Below are 17,138 nucleotides of genomic sequence, written 5' to 3'. Positions count from 1 at the left end.
CGACCCCTGTAGGCACCCTTTGATTGACCTCTGCCTCTTGGGCATCTATTCCTGCCCCTCTGTGCTCTGGAGGTGTCTGGAAAGGACCAATTCTTTGAAGGCCAGTTTCTGCTGAACCTCAGAGGTTGAACCTGAAGAAAATCCTTTACTCTTTGCACAGATTTTGCTTTTTCTTCCACTTTCTTTAGAATCTCCTGTGCAGGGGAGCCAAATAAACTTTGTTTCTCCATTGGAGCATCTAGGAGTTTAGCCTTGACATGGTCTGGCAAGGGTTGCTCTTTTAGCCAGGCATGTCTTTGAATTACTGCCCCAGTCATAGCTGATCTAAATGAAGCCTCCAGTGCATCATAGCCACATTTTAAGAAATGATTACTGACCTGCTGAGAGTGGTGTTCCAAATCCTGAAGGGACTTTTGATCTAAAGGTTCAGTAGAAGAAAGCTTTTTATTTAGCTGATCTAACAAATATTCCTGGTACTGTATCATGTGGAATTGACAGTTTAATGCCCTGGCAGAAAGAGTAGCAGATGTATAAACCTTTTTTCCCCATCTCTCTAATGCTCTTGACTCTCTTTCAGAGGGTAGGGGGTTTTTGGCAGTGGCAGCTGCAACACCTTTTGGGCCCTGAGATATAGTTTCTGGGTCTGCAGCATGGGCTTTATACAAATGGAATTGAGAATCCGGGACCCTGTAATATCGGTCAGGTTTGGCAGGGGCCGGGGGAAGAGAGTCAGGGGCAGAACTGACCTTATATGCATCATCAACTACAGTTAGCACAGGTGGTAAGGCCTATGCTGTGGTAAGTGTAAAAAGGTTCTTAATCTTTTCCTAGAATCAGAGAAATCCTGACCCTGCCATTGAAAGTGTTCCCTCATTGAATGCAAAGTTTCCCCAAAGGAAAATTCTTCAGGAGGGGAGGCAGAAGGAATAGAGTCTTCTGCATCTGAATCCTCATAAGGAGAATATGGCCCTTCCTGATGGTCTGATAAATCAGGTCCATCCGAGGAGTAATCTGAGGAGAGAGGTTCAGGGGGTTCAGTCCTAGGCCTTTTGTCAGGAGGAGGGTGGGAGGCCCTGTCTGGGTGAGGTTGGGAACCCCTAATCATGGATATAAGGTCCTCAGCAAGGCTGAGAATCTGAGAACTTGAGGGAGGTCTCTGAGAAGTAGCTTTTGCAGGTAAGGCTTTTGAAATTTTAGCTGCTTTAGCTCTGGAGAAGGCCTTAATAGACATAGAAGCAGGGGGCCTAGCTGCCCCACATGCAGGAGTAGAAATGTCCAATGGAATGGTGTCGGACAATTCTTGTGCTTGCTTCTTGGTAGGATTTCTGTAGCGACGCAGCCGGGCCTCTCTGGCCTCGGTTGTCAGAGGTATGATTTCGCAGAAGTAAGAACCGAGGACTCTGTTTCAGCGAAACCGAGGCACTCGCGTAGGCCTAACCGTGGTTTCAGCGAAACCGCGGGCCGCAGTGTCGGTCCTTTTCCTGCGTTTTGGCTAAATGTGTAGTGGAGTCTCCGGCGGCATTTTAGATGCGAAAGCGGATCCAAAAACTCTTCTGCAAACTCCGACCGGCGTCTAAGAGTCCGTCGGTTGAAGGAGCACAGGCTAAACAAGCTGATACGTCGTGGTCTGGGCCTAAGCAAGGAAGGCAGTAAGAATGGAAATCCTTATGAGGTATTTGTTTCCCACAAGTTAAACAATTATTTACTTTGTCTGACATCGGCTGAGGCAAGAAAGAGTCCCCAACGGGGTACTTAGCTTTTTTAGAAGTCTTCGGTAGCTGAAATCTCTGGATCTGACTGACCGGCACTTGCGAACAGCTTCTGCTTCGGGCACCGCGCGGCAAGAAAGACTGAGGAAAATGGCGTCGGCTGATGCCTTTATACCCCAGAAGCTCTGACGTCGGGGAAAGTGCGACATCAGCCGAGGCTAGACCCAGACTTTGGAATCCGGCTGACTGAAGGGCTGCCTGAGGCAGGACAACCCATATGTTATGACTGCAGATGCATCCTTGAAGGACATCATCTAAAAGTGTCAGTAAATTAACAGATTATAAACTTGTATATTTCTAGCACCAAACATATTAGTCTTAGTACCCACAAATTTAGGTTTTACAGTAGTCTTAGTACCCACAAATTTAGGTTTTACAGTATTGATCATGTTAACATGGGTAATAGAGGTGGACCAGGTGAATGACTTTCAGGAATTTAAGGAATTAAAATGGCAGTTGAAGATAAATGCCACCATGTACTCGGGTTTAAACGACACTGTTTCCATTAGTAGTGTTCTACAGTCGAAGGTAGCTAATTGTATGTAACCTTGTTTGGTCACCATTATTGGTGTTGTCATGTGAGGTACTCCTCATTGTGTACAGCTTTCAGAACTGTAGAATGTTTTCTTTGTGCTTGCACTGCAAAGAACTGTGTGGAAGCCCCCCCCTATTTTTTCACAGTATTTAATGTTTTTTTTTTTTAGAGTTTTTATGTACTTGATTTAGGTTTAGTATACTTTGGAGTGGATTACTGGAATTTTAATTATGTTCAACTACTAGTTTTATGAATGGTTCTTTAAATTTGTTGAAAAGCACTTGGCAATCAATCCAACAACATGTGATTGATGATCTTTATGGCACTATAAATTTAAAATTCTGACTGTGAAGGTTGTTCTGAAGAAGTCGATTTACTAGGACGAAAGTTTTTAACTTTTTTTAATAAAGCAGCAGTGTAATTTACGTTTCATTCCTGGTTTCCATTCTGTTGCTTAGCTTTTAGTTGTGGTTTTTGGATATTATTAGTTCTAGAAATATCCTTAACAATGTGAGTCTTGCTTGCACAGGACTGCAGTAGTTCCTTTGAATGTGATGTTAGATGAAGATCCAGTAACTTGCATGAATTATTGGCACATTAGGTGAACTGTTAAAGATCTCATGGCACTCAGCTAAAAGAGCAGAGGTAAATATATGCTACTATAATTTAAAACCCATAAAGACTGCAATACTTTCTTTACATACATAAGTTTTTTCTACCTGGTTTACACTTTCACATATTTCCTTTAACCCTCCACTCAAACATTATTAATGCTCATACTTTGTCTGCTTGTTCCAATTATCCCATTATACATTTAAAAACATATTCTTAATTGCCATCTTATTAATATCACTATCAAAGTTAGTGATACCTTAGCCTGAATGTTACAGGTCTTGTGGCACTTAATGAAAAGAGTGGAGTGCAAATTTCTTCCACTGAAATTCAAGACACATAAATTACAGCACACTGCCATATTCACTTATTTATTTATTTGACATTTGTTTGCATAACCAGTTTTCAGTGGAGGGCTGGGGAGAAAAACTCCATATTTATGACTTGGTTGCACATTTATACAACTGGATTACTTCTGTGAGACTACTCAATTTGAGATTTATAAACTAGCACTTAAGAGTTACTTGCATAACACTAAAATATGCCAAACTAATCAAACTAAAATAGGTCTTACTAATACATTCAAAGTTTAACATATATTCACAATTAGAAGACTGCCTTCATAAAGGTGAGATTAATTATGACACAGACTGGAGTCAATCAGAATGCTCTTTTGCTTCAGCATACCATGAAACATTTTTTCTTACTGTACAAAGACTTTTACTTATTTCATTTAAAAAATACTTATTTCATGTAATTTTAGATAGCTTTAATGCATTTTTTTTTCTGTTCCTTAGAACAGCTAAACAATTTTCCTTATACAATATGCTATCCTTATCTGCCATAAATAACATCTATTACTTATCACTATTCATCCACATGCAGCTTTTCCTCTCATTCTGCCAAATATAACTCTCAATGGGCATAATGTGCAAAAAAGTCAGATGCGAGACCAGAAGTACAAAGTACACCGAAGTACAAATTATTTCACATCACACACATTTTATATATATATATATATATATATATATATATATATATATACATACATATATACACACACACACACACACACACACACACACACATATATACAGATATACATACATTATATATATATATATATATATATATATATATATATATATATATATTTTTTTTTTTTTTCACAACTGTATGTTTCTAAATTTGATTTTTTCAGGGCCATATTTAGTATAACACCTCATGTTACATGACACTAGATGATTATGATCATGATCTGCCTGTATGTGACATCTAACTTCTTGCTAACCCCAAAATCCTTTATATATACACGGTTGAAAACAAGTTACGTCCTTAGCATAGCAGATCTGAAAAAAGAAATGCAGCTTCAGTAACATGTAGGTCCAACAGGTGTTCAGTCTTCACAGCACATCAAACTTTCTCAGGTTAACAGACACCCTTCCTATCATGCAACATGTATTCCCTTCTCTCCAATTAAGTTCACTGACAAAGCAAAGGGAAGACAGAAAAAAAGAAGGTAGGTGAAGGATGAGAGAGAGAGAGAATGCATGCTACCAAAGATGGACATTTTTCAGATCAATCATTGCCACTAAACACATACACCTGACAAGCTGCCTTTGGTAAAACCTAACATGGAGTCCTATCTAATTACTCTGGATGGCCAGTCTCATGGGAACATATCCTGAAGACAGCAAATCCAAAAAATGGACTAGGCTTGAAAACAATGTACAACTCATCACCAGTGTGCTCAGGAAACTCTCTTTCAGTTACACAAACATCATCTAAAGGAAGCATTACTGAAGGAAAGACCGCAGGATTAGCCACTATATTAGAAGAATGAGCTAGCCTAGTTATAGGTTAAAAAAAATGACTAAAAACTAACCTTGAGAGTAGAGCAAAGTGAAGTTTGAGAGGCGAACCTTGACATTTATTTCAAGAACATGTAACACAGAGACGGTCATATTTATTTGTAGTATATGGAGCTTTATCTACTCCCTGCACTGCCAGCTACAGAGACAAAGAGCTATCCTACATTTTTCTCCCCAACAGCTTTGTAAGTTTGAAAGCAGTGCTTTACTTGGCAGTGCCACACAGTTCTTTGCAGTACAAGCACAAAGAAAATATTCTACAGTTCTGAAAGCTGTACACAATGAGGAGTACCTCACATGACAGCATTAAGAAGCAAAAACTTCTGAACGCTGTAATATACTTCAGGCTGCAAAAAAGGAAAGAAAAAAGAAAGAGGCTGCAAAAAAGGAAAGAAAAAAGAAAGAGCCAGCATGAAGTATGTTACTGCTTTTAACTTTGCTTTACCTTTCTGCCACTTTCTGTGTGGCACTTGCTGTGCCTGATCTAACATGAGGGAGCATAACAAAAAAGGTAATTAAGAAACAAGCTTAACAAGCTTTATGTCAGAAACACTAACAAAATATTCATTCTCCCAAGAACTTAATTGTAGCACTTTGTGTACTATAAAGTAGTTTAGCTAAACAATGGGAAAAATAAACTTCTTAACTTTCAATTTCAATACGGAAAAGGAGACAGGGTTTAGTTTGCTTAATATCCAGTTTTGCCCATGTAAACTCAAAGCTGCCTGCGGGCATCTGCAGACTGGAGAAAATCCTCACAATACACAGACTACACTGCAGAAAAATTAATTAAATATGACTCAGTGTAACTTTAGGAATGAAGAACAGATTAGGATTAAGTGCTGTCCTTTCATTATAGAAAACTACTGAGGGAGGTCACAAAAAAGTACAGCTGTGTACACTTACCATAAATGTAGATGTTAGAGGGTATTCACTGTTGCAGTCATCACATTTGGGTTATCCCTGCCAGGGTAGCCCTCGGCCAGCCTGAATACCAGAGGCTTAATATTTTTGCATCGGTTGCTGTTACTTCAGGACTGAAGTCAGGTCGCCAGTAGTATAAAGTAAGGCAGTCAACGCCATTACATCAGTTTTTCTTGCTCCTGTCAGGAGCTCCCAAGTGGTAGCCAGGATATGGTGGAAGAACCCCACCAGTAGAGAGTAAATATCAAAAAGTTCCTTGTAAGGTGAGAGAGAGAAGAAAAAAAAAAAAAAAAAGACAGATGGCAGGAGGGAAACCAGGACTGCAACAGTGAATACACTCGAACATCTACATTTATGGTAAGTGTACAGAACTGTACTATGTTCTTCATCCTTCACTGTTGCAGTCATCGCATTTAGGTTGATTCCCAAAGCTGAGGAAAAGGGTGGAGGCAATCAAGGAGACTAGGGGCTGGCTAGGATGGCATGGCAAAGCCTGCCCTGGATTTGGAGAAGATAATCAGGTGGTAATGCTTGGTAAAAAGTGTGAGCAGATGTCCAGGTGGCAGCCTCCAAGGATGTCCCTGGTGGGGACTCAAAGCTGCAGAGGTGGAGGGTGCTCTGGTAGAGTGAGTTCTGATCCCCCCCCCCCTTAGGGGGAGGTTTTCCTTGTTGCTTGTAACAGAAATGGATGCAGTGTGCTGTCCATTTGGAAATGGTTTGTTTGGAGATGGCTTTGCTCTCTGCCCCTGCCGCAAAGCTGACCAGTCTTTCTGAATGATTTAGTCCTGTCTAGATAGAATCTGAGCTCTCTGTGCACATCTAGAGAGAGTGCAAGATCCTTCCCCCTTGTTTTGTGGGTTACAGAAAAAGGTGGGCAAATGAATGGATTGGTTGAGAGCCACACTGGATGCTACTTTGGGCATAAATGAGGGGTTAGTCCTCAGGGACACCCTGTCAGCATAGAAGATGATGAAGAGCTCTAAAGCCATGAGTGCTTGTAGCTCAGAGACTTTTCTGGCTGAAGTGATGGCCAGAAAAAAAGCTGTCTTTCAGGAGAGAAATTTTAACTCTGCTGAAGATCCTGGTTCAAACGGGGGCAAGGTGAGCTTTTCCAATACAAAGTTTAGGTCCCAAGCTGGGTAGGTGCTCTTCTGGGTGGCCTCAAGTTGCTAGCCCCTCTTAGGAACCGTTTGATCAGAGGGTGTGAGAAAAGAGCGTGCTCCATGTGGAAATGAGCAGAGATAGCAGAGGCATGAATTTTAATAGAGGAAAAGGAGAGATCTACTGTGTAGCAGGTCAGCTAGGTAATCCAGGATGAGAGGTAGGGAGGGCTGTGCCGTACTGGCTCCCTTACCTTGAATCCAGGTGCAGAACCTTTTCCATTTGTCAGCATGAGACTTTCTAGTGCTAGGGCGTCTAGCCTCATGTACAACATCTAGAACCGGTTTACTGAGGTTGGCAGACTGATTAGTGGTCAGGGAATGAGCCCAGCTGCCAAACTGAGGGTCTGCAACTGGGCATGCATGAATTCTCCTTTCCTCTGGGTCAGAAAGGTTGGGGTCTGGGGGGAGATGCCATGGTGGCAGTGGGGACAGACTGTGCAGCAGTGGGTACCAGTGCTGGTGAGGCCAGTCTGGCGCAATCAGAATTGTCCTTGGTTTTCCCTCCCTTATTTTGAGCAGTACCCTGTTGATGAGAGGCAGTGGGGGAAATGCATAGACCGAGAGATTGACCCAGGGGAAGGATAGGGCATCCACTTACCAAGCCATGCAGTGATGCTCCCTGGTGCAGAACTTGCTGAGCTGATGGTTGGTGGAACTTGCTGAGCTGTTGGTTGGTGTGGGAGGCAAAGAGGTCAACCTTCGGGGTGCCCCATTTCCGAGTTATTAGGGTGAAGGTTCTTTGGACTAGCTGCCACTGCGGGTCCAGAAGATTTCTGCTTAAGTGGTCTGCCAGAGAGTTTAGAAAGCCTGGCAGGAATTGTGCTAACAGGTGGAGTTGCATGGCAGAAGATGTGTGCCAAAGGGTCGTGGCCAGCCTGTAGAGAGGGTAGGAGCAAGTCCCTCCCTTCTTGTTGATATACCACATCACAGTGGTGTTGTCTGTTTTGATCAGGAGAGCCCCTGGGGAGAAAAGGGGCCTGAAAGCTGTCAATGCGTGCTGGACAGCTAACATCTCTTTTTGGTTGATGTGCAGATGGATTTGCTGTGGGCTCCATTGGCCCTGTATGCACCTGCTGTCCAGGTGTGCACCCCAGGCATAGTCTGATGCATCTGTGGTGAGGGTCTGGGTGGCGGGGGTGGTGAGAAAGGTAGTTCCTTGTTGTGGGAATATGCTGCTCCCCACCAAAGAACGTCTTTCCTTATGCAAGGTATCAGTGGTATAAGAACGTCCAGGTCTTGAGAGTGTTGACACCAAAGGCTTTTTAGGTACCATTGTAGTTTCCTCATATGCAGTCTGGCATATGGAATGAGTTGAATGCAAGATGCCATGAACCCCAGAGCTTGAAGGATTTTCCTTGCAGTTACCTGGGGTCTGGTGGTTAGTTAAAAGAAGTAGGATGTCAGGTAAGTTTGCTTGTCTGTTGTAAGGAAAGCCATCTGGGATGCTGTGTCCAGGCTTGCTCCCAGGAATATAATCCTTTGGGTGGGTACTAGTTTGGATTTCTTTTCATTGATAGTGTACCCTAGGGAGGGCAGTAGGGACTTTACAAAGGCCAGGTGCTTGAGCAGCTTTTCCTGTCTGCCTGAATTAGGCAGTCATCTAAGTATGGGTAAATTTGGAAATTTCTTTGTCTGCCAAATGCAATGGCGGGAGCCAGACATTTTATGAAAACTCTGGGAGTAGTAGATAAGTCAAAGGGAAGCGCAGAGATCCTGCCCTGAAACATTGATATTTCCTGCATGATTCCCTGATAGGAATGTGGTGGTAGGCCTCTTAGGCCTAGGATGGCTAGCCAAGCATTCTTGGAGAGCATGGATAGGAGTTGCTGGAGGGTGAGCATTTTGAATTTTGGTATCACCAGGAAGATATTGAGAACTGATAGATCAAGGATGGGGCGTCAGGTGCCCTCTTTTCTGGGTACCAGAAAAGGTCTGGAGTAGAAACCTTGGCTTATCTGTTCTGCAGGAACATGCTCTATTGCCCTCATAGAGAGCAGGGAAAGAACTTGCTTTTTCGCCTCTGCCCACTGGATTGGTGGTAGATCTGGGAACTCTTCTGGGGTTGGAAGTGTGTGGGGGGTGGTTTAAAACTCCCTGTTTTTGAAGTGGAGGAACTCTACTGCTTTGATCTCTGCATTCTCTGTGGCTGCTGTCTGGGGGGGGGGGGGGGCTGCTTCCTTGGGGTCCGGACTGAACTGAACCTAGTGGGGACAGGAAAGGACCAGCGCTTGGAAGGGCAATGCCTGCTGAACCTGGGTGGCTGGACCTGTAGGAAATCCTTAACTGTCTGCATAGATTTAGCTTTTAAGAATCACTTCTTTCACGTGTCATAAAAAAAAAAACATGGCACTGACCCCCTGTGATGCACCTACTACACTTACAGGCATGAAAAAAATCTGTACAACTACTCCGTTTACTGGCCTGTTTTTGCCAAAGAACTACCTTTCAGCACCAACAGTAAAAGATCAGATTATTAAAGCTGTCCAGACCTCTATAACATACTACGATGAAGGTCTTTAAGCAGTCCAGGAAGAGTACCATTCGGGTTGCCCTTGCCTAGGTCGCTTTGAATATGATCCACAATGTCTAAGAGATCAAGCAGTGCTATGTTTAAAAAAGTCTGCTAAAGTGGATTAAGGTGATCTACTAGTTTCCCAGGCACACAGTTTTCCAGGATTTTAGATCCAGGGACTGGGAAGTGTTACAGGCAGTTAATTGCCAAGTACAATGAGCTACCAACTTTTGATTAGGGATATAATATGGTCATACTTCCAGCAGGACAAGACACAACCTTCTTTTGCAGTTGTTTTGACAAGTACTACAGACAGCTCGGATACACCTTGAACAGTGATCAACACAAGGATGTCAAGTGCACCAAAGCCACGCTTTAGCTTTATGAGGAACCCTAGTATCTGATGTTGGTTCACAATGTTAAGGATATTTACCTACATATTTTAGCTTATCGCAGTAGTGCACTGATCTTAACAGGCCATTTGCAAGCACAGCATGAGCAAAGAAATTCACAAACATGGAGTAATCACAGAAGGGAAGGGACATCTAGCAGATAAAGAAACATTATTAACGGAGTACAAAAACAAGTGTGGATTGATTTAACTAGTACATATGAAAGGAAAGCAGCAGGTAAAAACAGGAGCTCAAAGTAGAAATGGTGTAGATGAGGGAAGAATAAGGTGATTTGTCCAGTAGAAAAGCATCTGCAGTCAGATTTGATGGAGGTGTCATTTAAAGCAAAGCAGCTGTAATGGGTAGCAAGTCTGACCGTCTGTACAGAATTACTGCCAATAATCTTATGCATGGATTACTGGATGTGCTGAACAAAATGATCAGCCACCACCCATTACCACCATGAACAGGACAGGGTTACATCTTACTGGCTGACATCTAGAGCAATGGTGTTGTTCACAGCTTATTGTTGACCTGAGTAGTGAGATGCGTTTACTGTTTAAAAATGCTTATTTAATGATGCGAAGCTGCGAAGTTTTTAAGGTCTTCTTTAATTAAGGGTTTATGGTAAATGTCCTTCAGGTGATCTCTACTGGAAATCAAAAAGATTAATGTTAGGGGAGTTTCCAAGTTAATGTTGGTGCAATGGTACCAATTTAATGTAGGATGTTTAAACAGAGCTGAAATACTCTGCAACTTTAGTCAAGAGAACATACATAAAATGGAGACCAGTCAGCAGTATGAAGCAAAGGCTGTATGAGGGACACTTTCTTTTTATAATGCGCATGAGACAATGCTTCCAGGTTTTGGTACTTGGTCCATACAGCAAATAATGGGTGATTATCACTTATTACAGTGACCAACAAAGCTGCATGTCAGACTTTACTGGAGCTGCTATCAAACATTCAGTTAAAAGTAATTTCACACCTTGTGGCTTATCAAACTACATGTTCAGATTAAATGAGTTAAGGCCATGCAGCTCAGTAACCTGTGAAATACTTATGGAATCTTTATGTAGCCACCTGTCGATATTTAAATCGCCTAATATAATAAGCTCAACTTTTCCCCTTACTGTCCTTCCCTTAACCCCTACACACAATGTGCAATGACACCAAAGTGGTTAGTGAGAATGTGCTATAATGTGCACAGACTATGCTGCAGATAACCTGCCCACCTGGGCTAGAACCCCAGCTTCCGTAACTGATTGCAGCTAGACAGGAATCATATAACAAAAACAAGGTATATGCAATACAAAAGAATTAGCAACAGTAACACCAACTTAAAGCGGTATGCACAATGCTTTAGTGGGAATATAGCTAGTGTTTTTTTTTTTACCTTTCTTCCTCTATCTTTCGTTCTTCATTCTCCTTCTCCTGTCGTTTCTGTTCTTCTCTCTGTTTTTCCAGCTCCTGCAATTTTTGCCTCTCCAGCTGTCGTTTCTTTATACAGGCTTCACTAAGGTGTTTTGTTGTATCAAACGAAACCTTTGGTTAAAAAAAAAAATTTATAATATGCAAAAATAACGTCTAAATGTTTCAACTAATGGACATTAATTAAATCTTCAAAAGACGTCTAACTTCTGAAATACAGAAATTATTTCAGGTCTCTAACCCTGAAGGACTCGGGCAGCTCAGCACCAAAAACTTTTCCAGGCCACCAGACTCTGTCACTTTTCCAACAAATCAGTATATGGAAGGATCCCTCCTTAGATCACTGTTAGCCACAGAATGTAGAGCACAAGAAAAGAAACCAAGGGAGGAGGAAAAAAGCTCTTTCAAGCAACTTATAACCACGTACCAATATGGCAGGGGACAGGAACGTAGAGTCATACATGACGATGGGCCTAGTCCTACACATTTATTAAAATGCTAAGTATAAGTGATAGGAATTATCCATTATCCATATTCTTCTTCACAGGAAGAGACTCAACTATAACTATTGGGAATATCATTGCAAAGGTGGTCTCAAAAGTCAGGAACTCCATATAAGCCTGGAGATCCTGGAGTTCCAAATTTCTAGCCATTAAAAGTCTAACAATTACCAACACAGATTCTAAAATATGATGCAACAGGGCAATACTGTATACCTGAGTCCAAAGACTAAGATCCAGCTCATATTATACTAACTTTCACAGTGAGAGCAACGTGCTGATCAAATGAAATACAATATCCCTGAATGAAGACTGGGAATTAGGACAGAAACCTGCTCACTTGAAAGAGACATGAGAGTGATTGACAGCTTAAAAGCAGTATGACATCAAGATCAAGTAAGACCAAGCCTAATATGAGGTAAAGTACAAGGTCAGCAAAAGAAGATCTCAAGACCAAAGAGGGGTCTAGGAAGCTAGCAGAGCAATGACTAAAAGGCAGAGACAATAAGCCCTCTAACAGCAGGACAGAAACACAGCCTGGGGACGACGACTTCTTTCGGCTTTTCCCGGTTAGGGGCCGCCACAGTGGATCACCTGCCCGCTCATGATTGGTAGTGAAGTTTTTATGGTGTCGAGTTGCCAGCCCGGTGTCCAACCTTCCACGGAAGGCAAACATACGCACACACTCATGCCTAGTACCAATTTGGAGTAGCCAATCTACCTACAGCAGGTCTCTGGGTTGTGAGGGAAACCGGAGCACCCGGAAGAAACCCACGTGACCACAGGGAGGACATGCAGACTCTGCACAGAAGGCACCCCAGCAGAGGATCGAACCGGAGAACCTCTTGCTGTGAGGCAGCAACATTAACCGCTGTACCACCGTGGCCGCCCAGAATCAGCCTGGGGACTAATGTAGTAAAAGTGCTGGGCCAAAGACAAAGGTCTTCAATACCAAAGAAGAATCTGGAAATTAAGTACTGAATGGCTTCTAATTATAAAATATTTTAATATTTGGCCAAGAAACAGCATTTGCTATGAACCATGCCAGTGCAAACAAAGTTATTTTTATGGAGATTTTATGGATAACATTTTTTTAGTCTGGGGGAGTATGTCAAATGATTTAGAGTTTATGAATTATTTGAACAGTATAAATGATTTTTTTTTTAATTTTACATATGAATTCGACTTCAGTTCTATTAATGTCTTAGATTCAATGGTGTAAAACTCCAAAAAATTATACTATAAAGGAGCAATTTCTAATTGGTCAATTAATAGAGAAGCACATCTTATTTGAAAGTGAGAGTGAGCTCCTGGTTGAGAAATTATTAGAGGGTATCCTGCAAATATGATAAAAATTCTGTTTTGGAAGTTCAGGGTTTAAGAACAATGAAATGCAAACCATGCAATTAGTTGGTAGCAGCGAAAGAAAATTCCACAGCATTAAGTACAACACTGAATTATGACTTACCAGTGACTATAAGAATATCAACAGATGAAGCAAAAAAAAAATAGTCTGGACTAAGTGGACAATCCAAACTGGTTTTCCCAACACTCCAGAAATAGTAGATAATGTTCCAACTTTTGTCAGGAGAGAGGGCAGAATTTAACAATTTTTTTCAGATTAAGTTGAATTATACATTTATGAAAGCAGGTGTACGAAATGTTTAAATGTTTTGACTGTAGCTACTGCAAATACTTCTAATGCATTTAATCAGTGGTAAAGAAATACACATGCTGGATTTAGCTGCAAATTAAAATTTGTTGTGCATGTTGCCATATGCCAGAAATGTGAAGCATTTATATTGGAAGAATTTACAGAAAAATGCATTTTAGAATTTATGATCATTGGGAAGTAAAGATATGAAGGCCGCGGTGGTGCAACGGTTAGCATTGTCGCCTCACAGCAAGAGGTTCTCCCGTTCGATATTCAGCTGGAGAGCTTTCTGTGTGGAGTCTGCATGTCCTCCCCGTGGTCGAATGATGTTAAAGCCATGCAGGTAGGTGCGTGCATGAATGGGCATGCCTTCTCTGGAGGTTGGCGTCGGGCTGGCAACTCAGCACCGTAAAAATCTACTGCCAATCATTAGCGGACGGGAGTTCCGCTTTGGCGACCCCTAAACGGGAAAAGCCGAAAGACTTTTCAGGAAGTAAAGATATCAAAAAGGTCCTTTCTAAGCATGCAGACAGCAAAAATAAAACTTTACAACATAAATGAAACGCCAAAGATAGTTTTGATTTTAAAGACAGTCCCCCGGATTCATGAAGCTCGGCGCAAGGCCGGTGTAAGGCTTGCGCCGGCCGTGCAGCGTATAAATGGCGTAGCAGCGCCACATGCATAGTAATGAGTGTGCGCTGCAACCACAACCACATGCATAGGGCACGTGCGTGAGTCCAGGGAGCCTAACGAGGTTGCGCTCGGAGGCGTGGCCAAGTCTGCTGTCTATGAGCAACCTAAAGTGCTGAATCTAACAGCCCGCCTGCAATAGTAACCGCACCTATCAGTGTCCGTGGATAATGAAACGTATGCAAAGTATGCTACATATTACCTGTACACACAAAATGGAGAACCAAACATAAATGCACGAAATACAAAATGTTCCCGTTCATGGAACAAATGATACTTAAAATACTGTGTCCGTTACGTAGTGCACTGTCAGCAGTCATACCCAGTGGAGGTGTACTGCATCATGTCAGCGCGCCGCAAATACACACGACTAGCCCCATGGGCATGGTCAACAGCAGTCCCACAGTGGTAGTGATAGTACACAGCTGGGCAGTCGTGGCCATATAACAACCATAAAGAAACTAGACATCCCAAACACTCACAAACATATGTATATTAAAATGTGCTATACACAGCAACGTAACCGTCACATACACATAGGATGGCATATGCCGAATCGGAATATCCAGAAGCAGAACCCATGCATGCAAATGTAATACACAACAACCCCTGTATAGCACGTAACCCGCACCCATGTCCGAATGTCCACCTAATCCAGCTAGCAGCCTTGCGCAGCTGTACACCTACACAGAGCGGGTATACCCCATATGTAGTAGGAAGTATTGTCCTAGGCAGTGACAGGCTTGCAAATATGTACCCCACATATGTCAACATCCCATCCCAGGTACTGAAATCCAAATGGCTGCATGTGAATGTGTCGGCAGAATGTGTACATCCCGCGTGTGGTCACTGACCTGTCGAAACCCCATAGGTGTTCACATGCCACGGTGTCCATAACTGTACACATCTGGACAAAGCAGTATGTGTAGCCACAGTACTGATGAGTAGCTATGCAGACATGCAAAACATAATACACAGGGTGGAACAGCTGTCCACCATGCAGGTCACCCCAGCAGGGATGCCACATGTCAAGGTGGGACATCATTTGTAGATGTGTGGATATGCATGGTAAAACACCCACGGCCAATGCAAAGGATAGAATAACACGTATATGCCAGAATGAAAGGTTATTGCATAGCATGTGAATAGCTTAAGCTATCCAATTTAATAGTCATGTGTACCAGATACAAAATGCCTGTAACATGCAAGTAGTAACAAAAGTAAGAAATATACTACTATGTTAATATCACAGGACATATGGCACATGTCATGTGTTGACGCAGGACACAAATGTCCAAAATGTGGCCTCCCCCGCAAAGAGGAACAAGTGCTAACCCTACCCCCCACTGAAGTACCGTCAGTATAAATACAACCCAATCACACACCAACACCACCGTCCAACCTACGACAGCAACAAAAGCTGGACAAAGACTAACACGATGCGTGCACAAATAGGGACACATGTAATCAGTGCTCTCACAACCTTCTACAGGTCACTGAATAATAGTATGTACATACGCATGAAATGCTGTGAAGGATGTGTGGTAGTCCCCAGTATTAGAGGTACGTACACATATATACTGTAACCAACCGTCACATATGTTCACTGTAACACAGCATACCTGCAGGTAATACATAGTTCAGTCATGTGCTAATAGTCAAATGTGAATGGGAACAACGCACAACATGGAATAGGTATGATAACCAGCACCACCCACATCATTGTATGCCAACAGCATAACCTATTGTCAGTTGTCCAAACACCCGTGTCTGTAAACACAGATGGAATATTATAGCAATAACCCACGCCTGGGTGTGGGTAATGCTGGATTTACCCACGGTAGGCGTGGTCCGGTCCTGAGAGCGAAGCCCGAGGGACCAAACAAAGCCAGCCGTGGGTAAATACAGCATTACCCACACCCAGGCGTGGGTTATTGCTATTATACCATGACATTATCTAAGAAAAGAAACCATTAATTCTCTTAAATAATGGCATAGTATAATGCCTGTTTGCTGCCCTTCTGCAGATGTCTGGCATCCGCGGCAGTGCTGATGTACTGCGCCCCTGCGCAGTACATCAGAGCTGTGGGCAAAAGCAACGGAGAAAGCAAGATCTCCGTTGCTTGTCTTTAGTGTTTCGCTATGTTAAATGGGTTTAACATAGCGAGACAGCTTTAAAATAAGCAACGGAGATGATTTTGAATTACGAGTATAGAACATATAAATGTGAACGTGTAATTAATGCGTCTGCGCCGTAAAGACAGTTAGATATGTAAAGGTGAAAGTGCGTTTCGCATACGTCCATTAACCGGATCAGAGATATGTTACTGGCACTGTCACAACTAATACAGGCCACGTAAGCACAAAGACTCAGTAAACATATGTAACCCAGAATACGGATATGCATGTGCGCCTGCGCGCAACCCACAATAAGGAAATGCAAGTGCGCCTGTGCGTGTGTGATCCGCTCACAGCAAGAGTAAATCAATGTTGTTACCCCCACGTTAGTTATACAAGTCTCAAAACTGTCAGCCTCTGAAAGTATGGAACCGGACAATGCCATGCAAAGTACTGGTACAAATAGTGAGAAACACAAAATATGTGCTAAAACAAACATAGAAAGTGGATAGAATAACGGGTGTGTTAGTAGCAGGTATTGACGAAGGGTATGCATTCGTAACCTGAACTACTTGTCAGAAGGTGCCACCGTAAGTCTCAAATGAAATGCCAGCAAATTGCCAGATAGACACAGGTTAATGTAAAACACACCTAAGATAAAGGGTCAACCATCTGTACACTCTGCCAGTATCTGTATAGTGGAAAGGTATGGTATGGTCATAGATGTGTGTACACAGGTAATCCACACACATTAACAAAACAAGGTATGAAACGAGGCGTTTACATGTATATATGTACACACAACAGACCAATGTCCCGTATATATGACACATGGGTATAAATATGCCAGGTAATAGCTAATATGGGTAGACAAACAGACATCCACAAATGGGTAATATACAGCAGCAGTCCACATCAGTGGCCAGAAAGTGACAGTCCAGCAAGTTCTACACTTTAAACATGCATAT

At 42.4% G+C, this 17,138-nt stretch overlaps 1 protein-coding gene across 1 annotated transcript in view; it reads right to left on the bottom strand.

The window, feature by feature from the left end:
- LOC122813030 (A-kinase anchor protein 17A-like) overlaps window positions 1-17,138 on the bottom strand; it is a 190,813-nt gene that overhangs the window by 111,428 nt on the left and 62,247 nt on the right. The window contains exon 3 of the mRNA XM_044085140.1: window positions 11,174-11,322. Coding sequence (XP_043941075.1) covers window positions 11,174-11,322 — 149 coding nt within the window. The remainder of the gene's footprint in view (window positions 1-11,173; window positions 11,323-17,138) is intronic.

The sequence above is a fragment of the Protopterus annectens genome, chromosome 10.part0 (genome assembly GCF_019279795.1).
Source record: "Protopterus annectens isolate FY-2018-M chromosome 10.part0, PAN1.0, whole genome shotgun sequence".
NCBI classification, from domain to species: Eukaryota; Metazoa; Chordata; order Ceratodontiformes; family Protopteridae; genus Protopterus; species Protopterus annectens.
The sequence above is the reverse complement of the archived record's forward strand: the minus strand, read 5'-3'. Positions and strand labels throughout refer to the sequence as shown.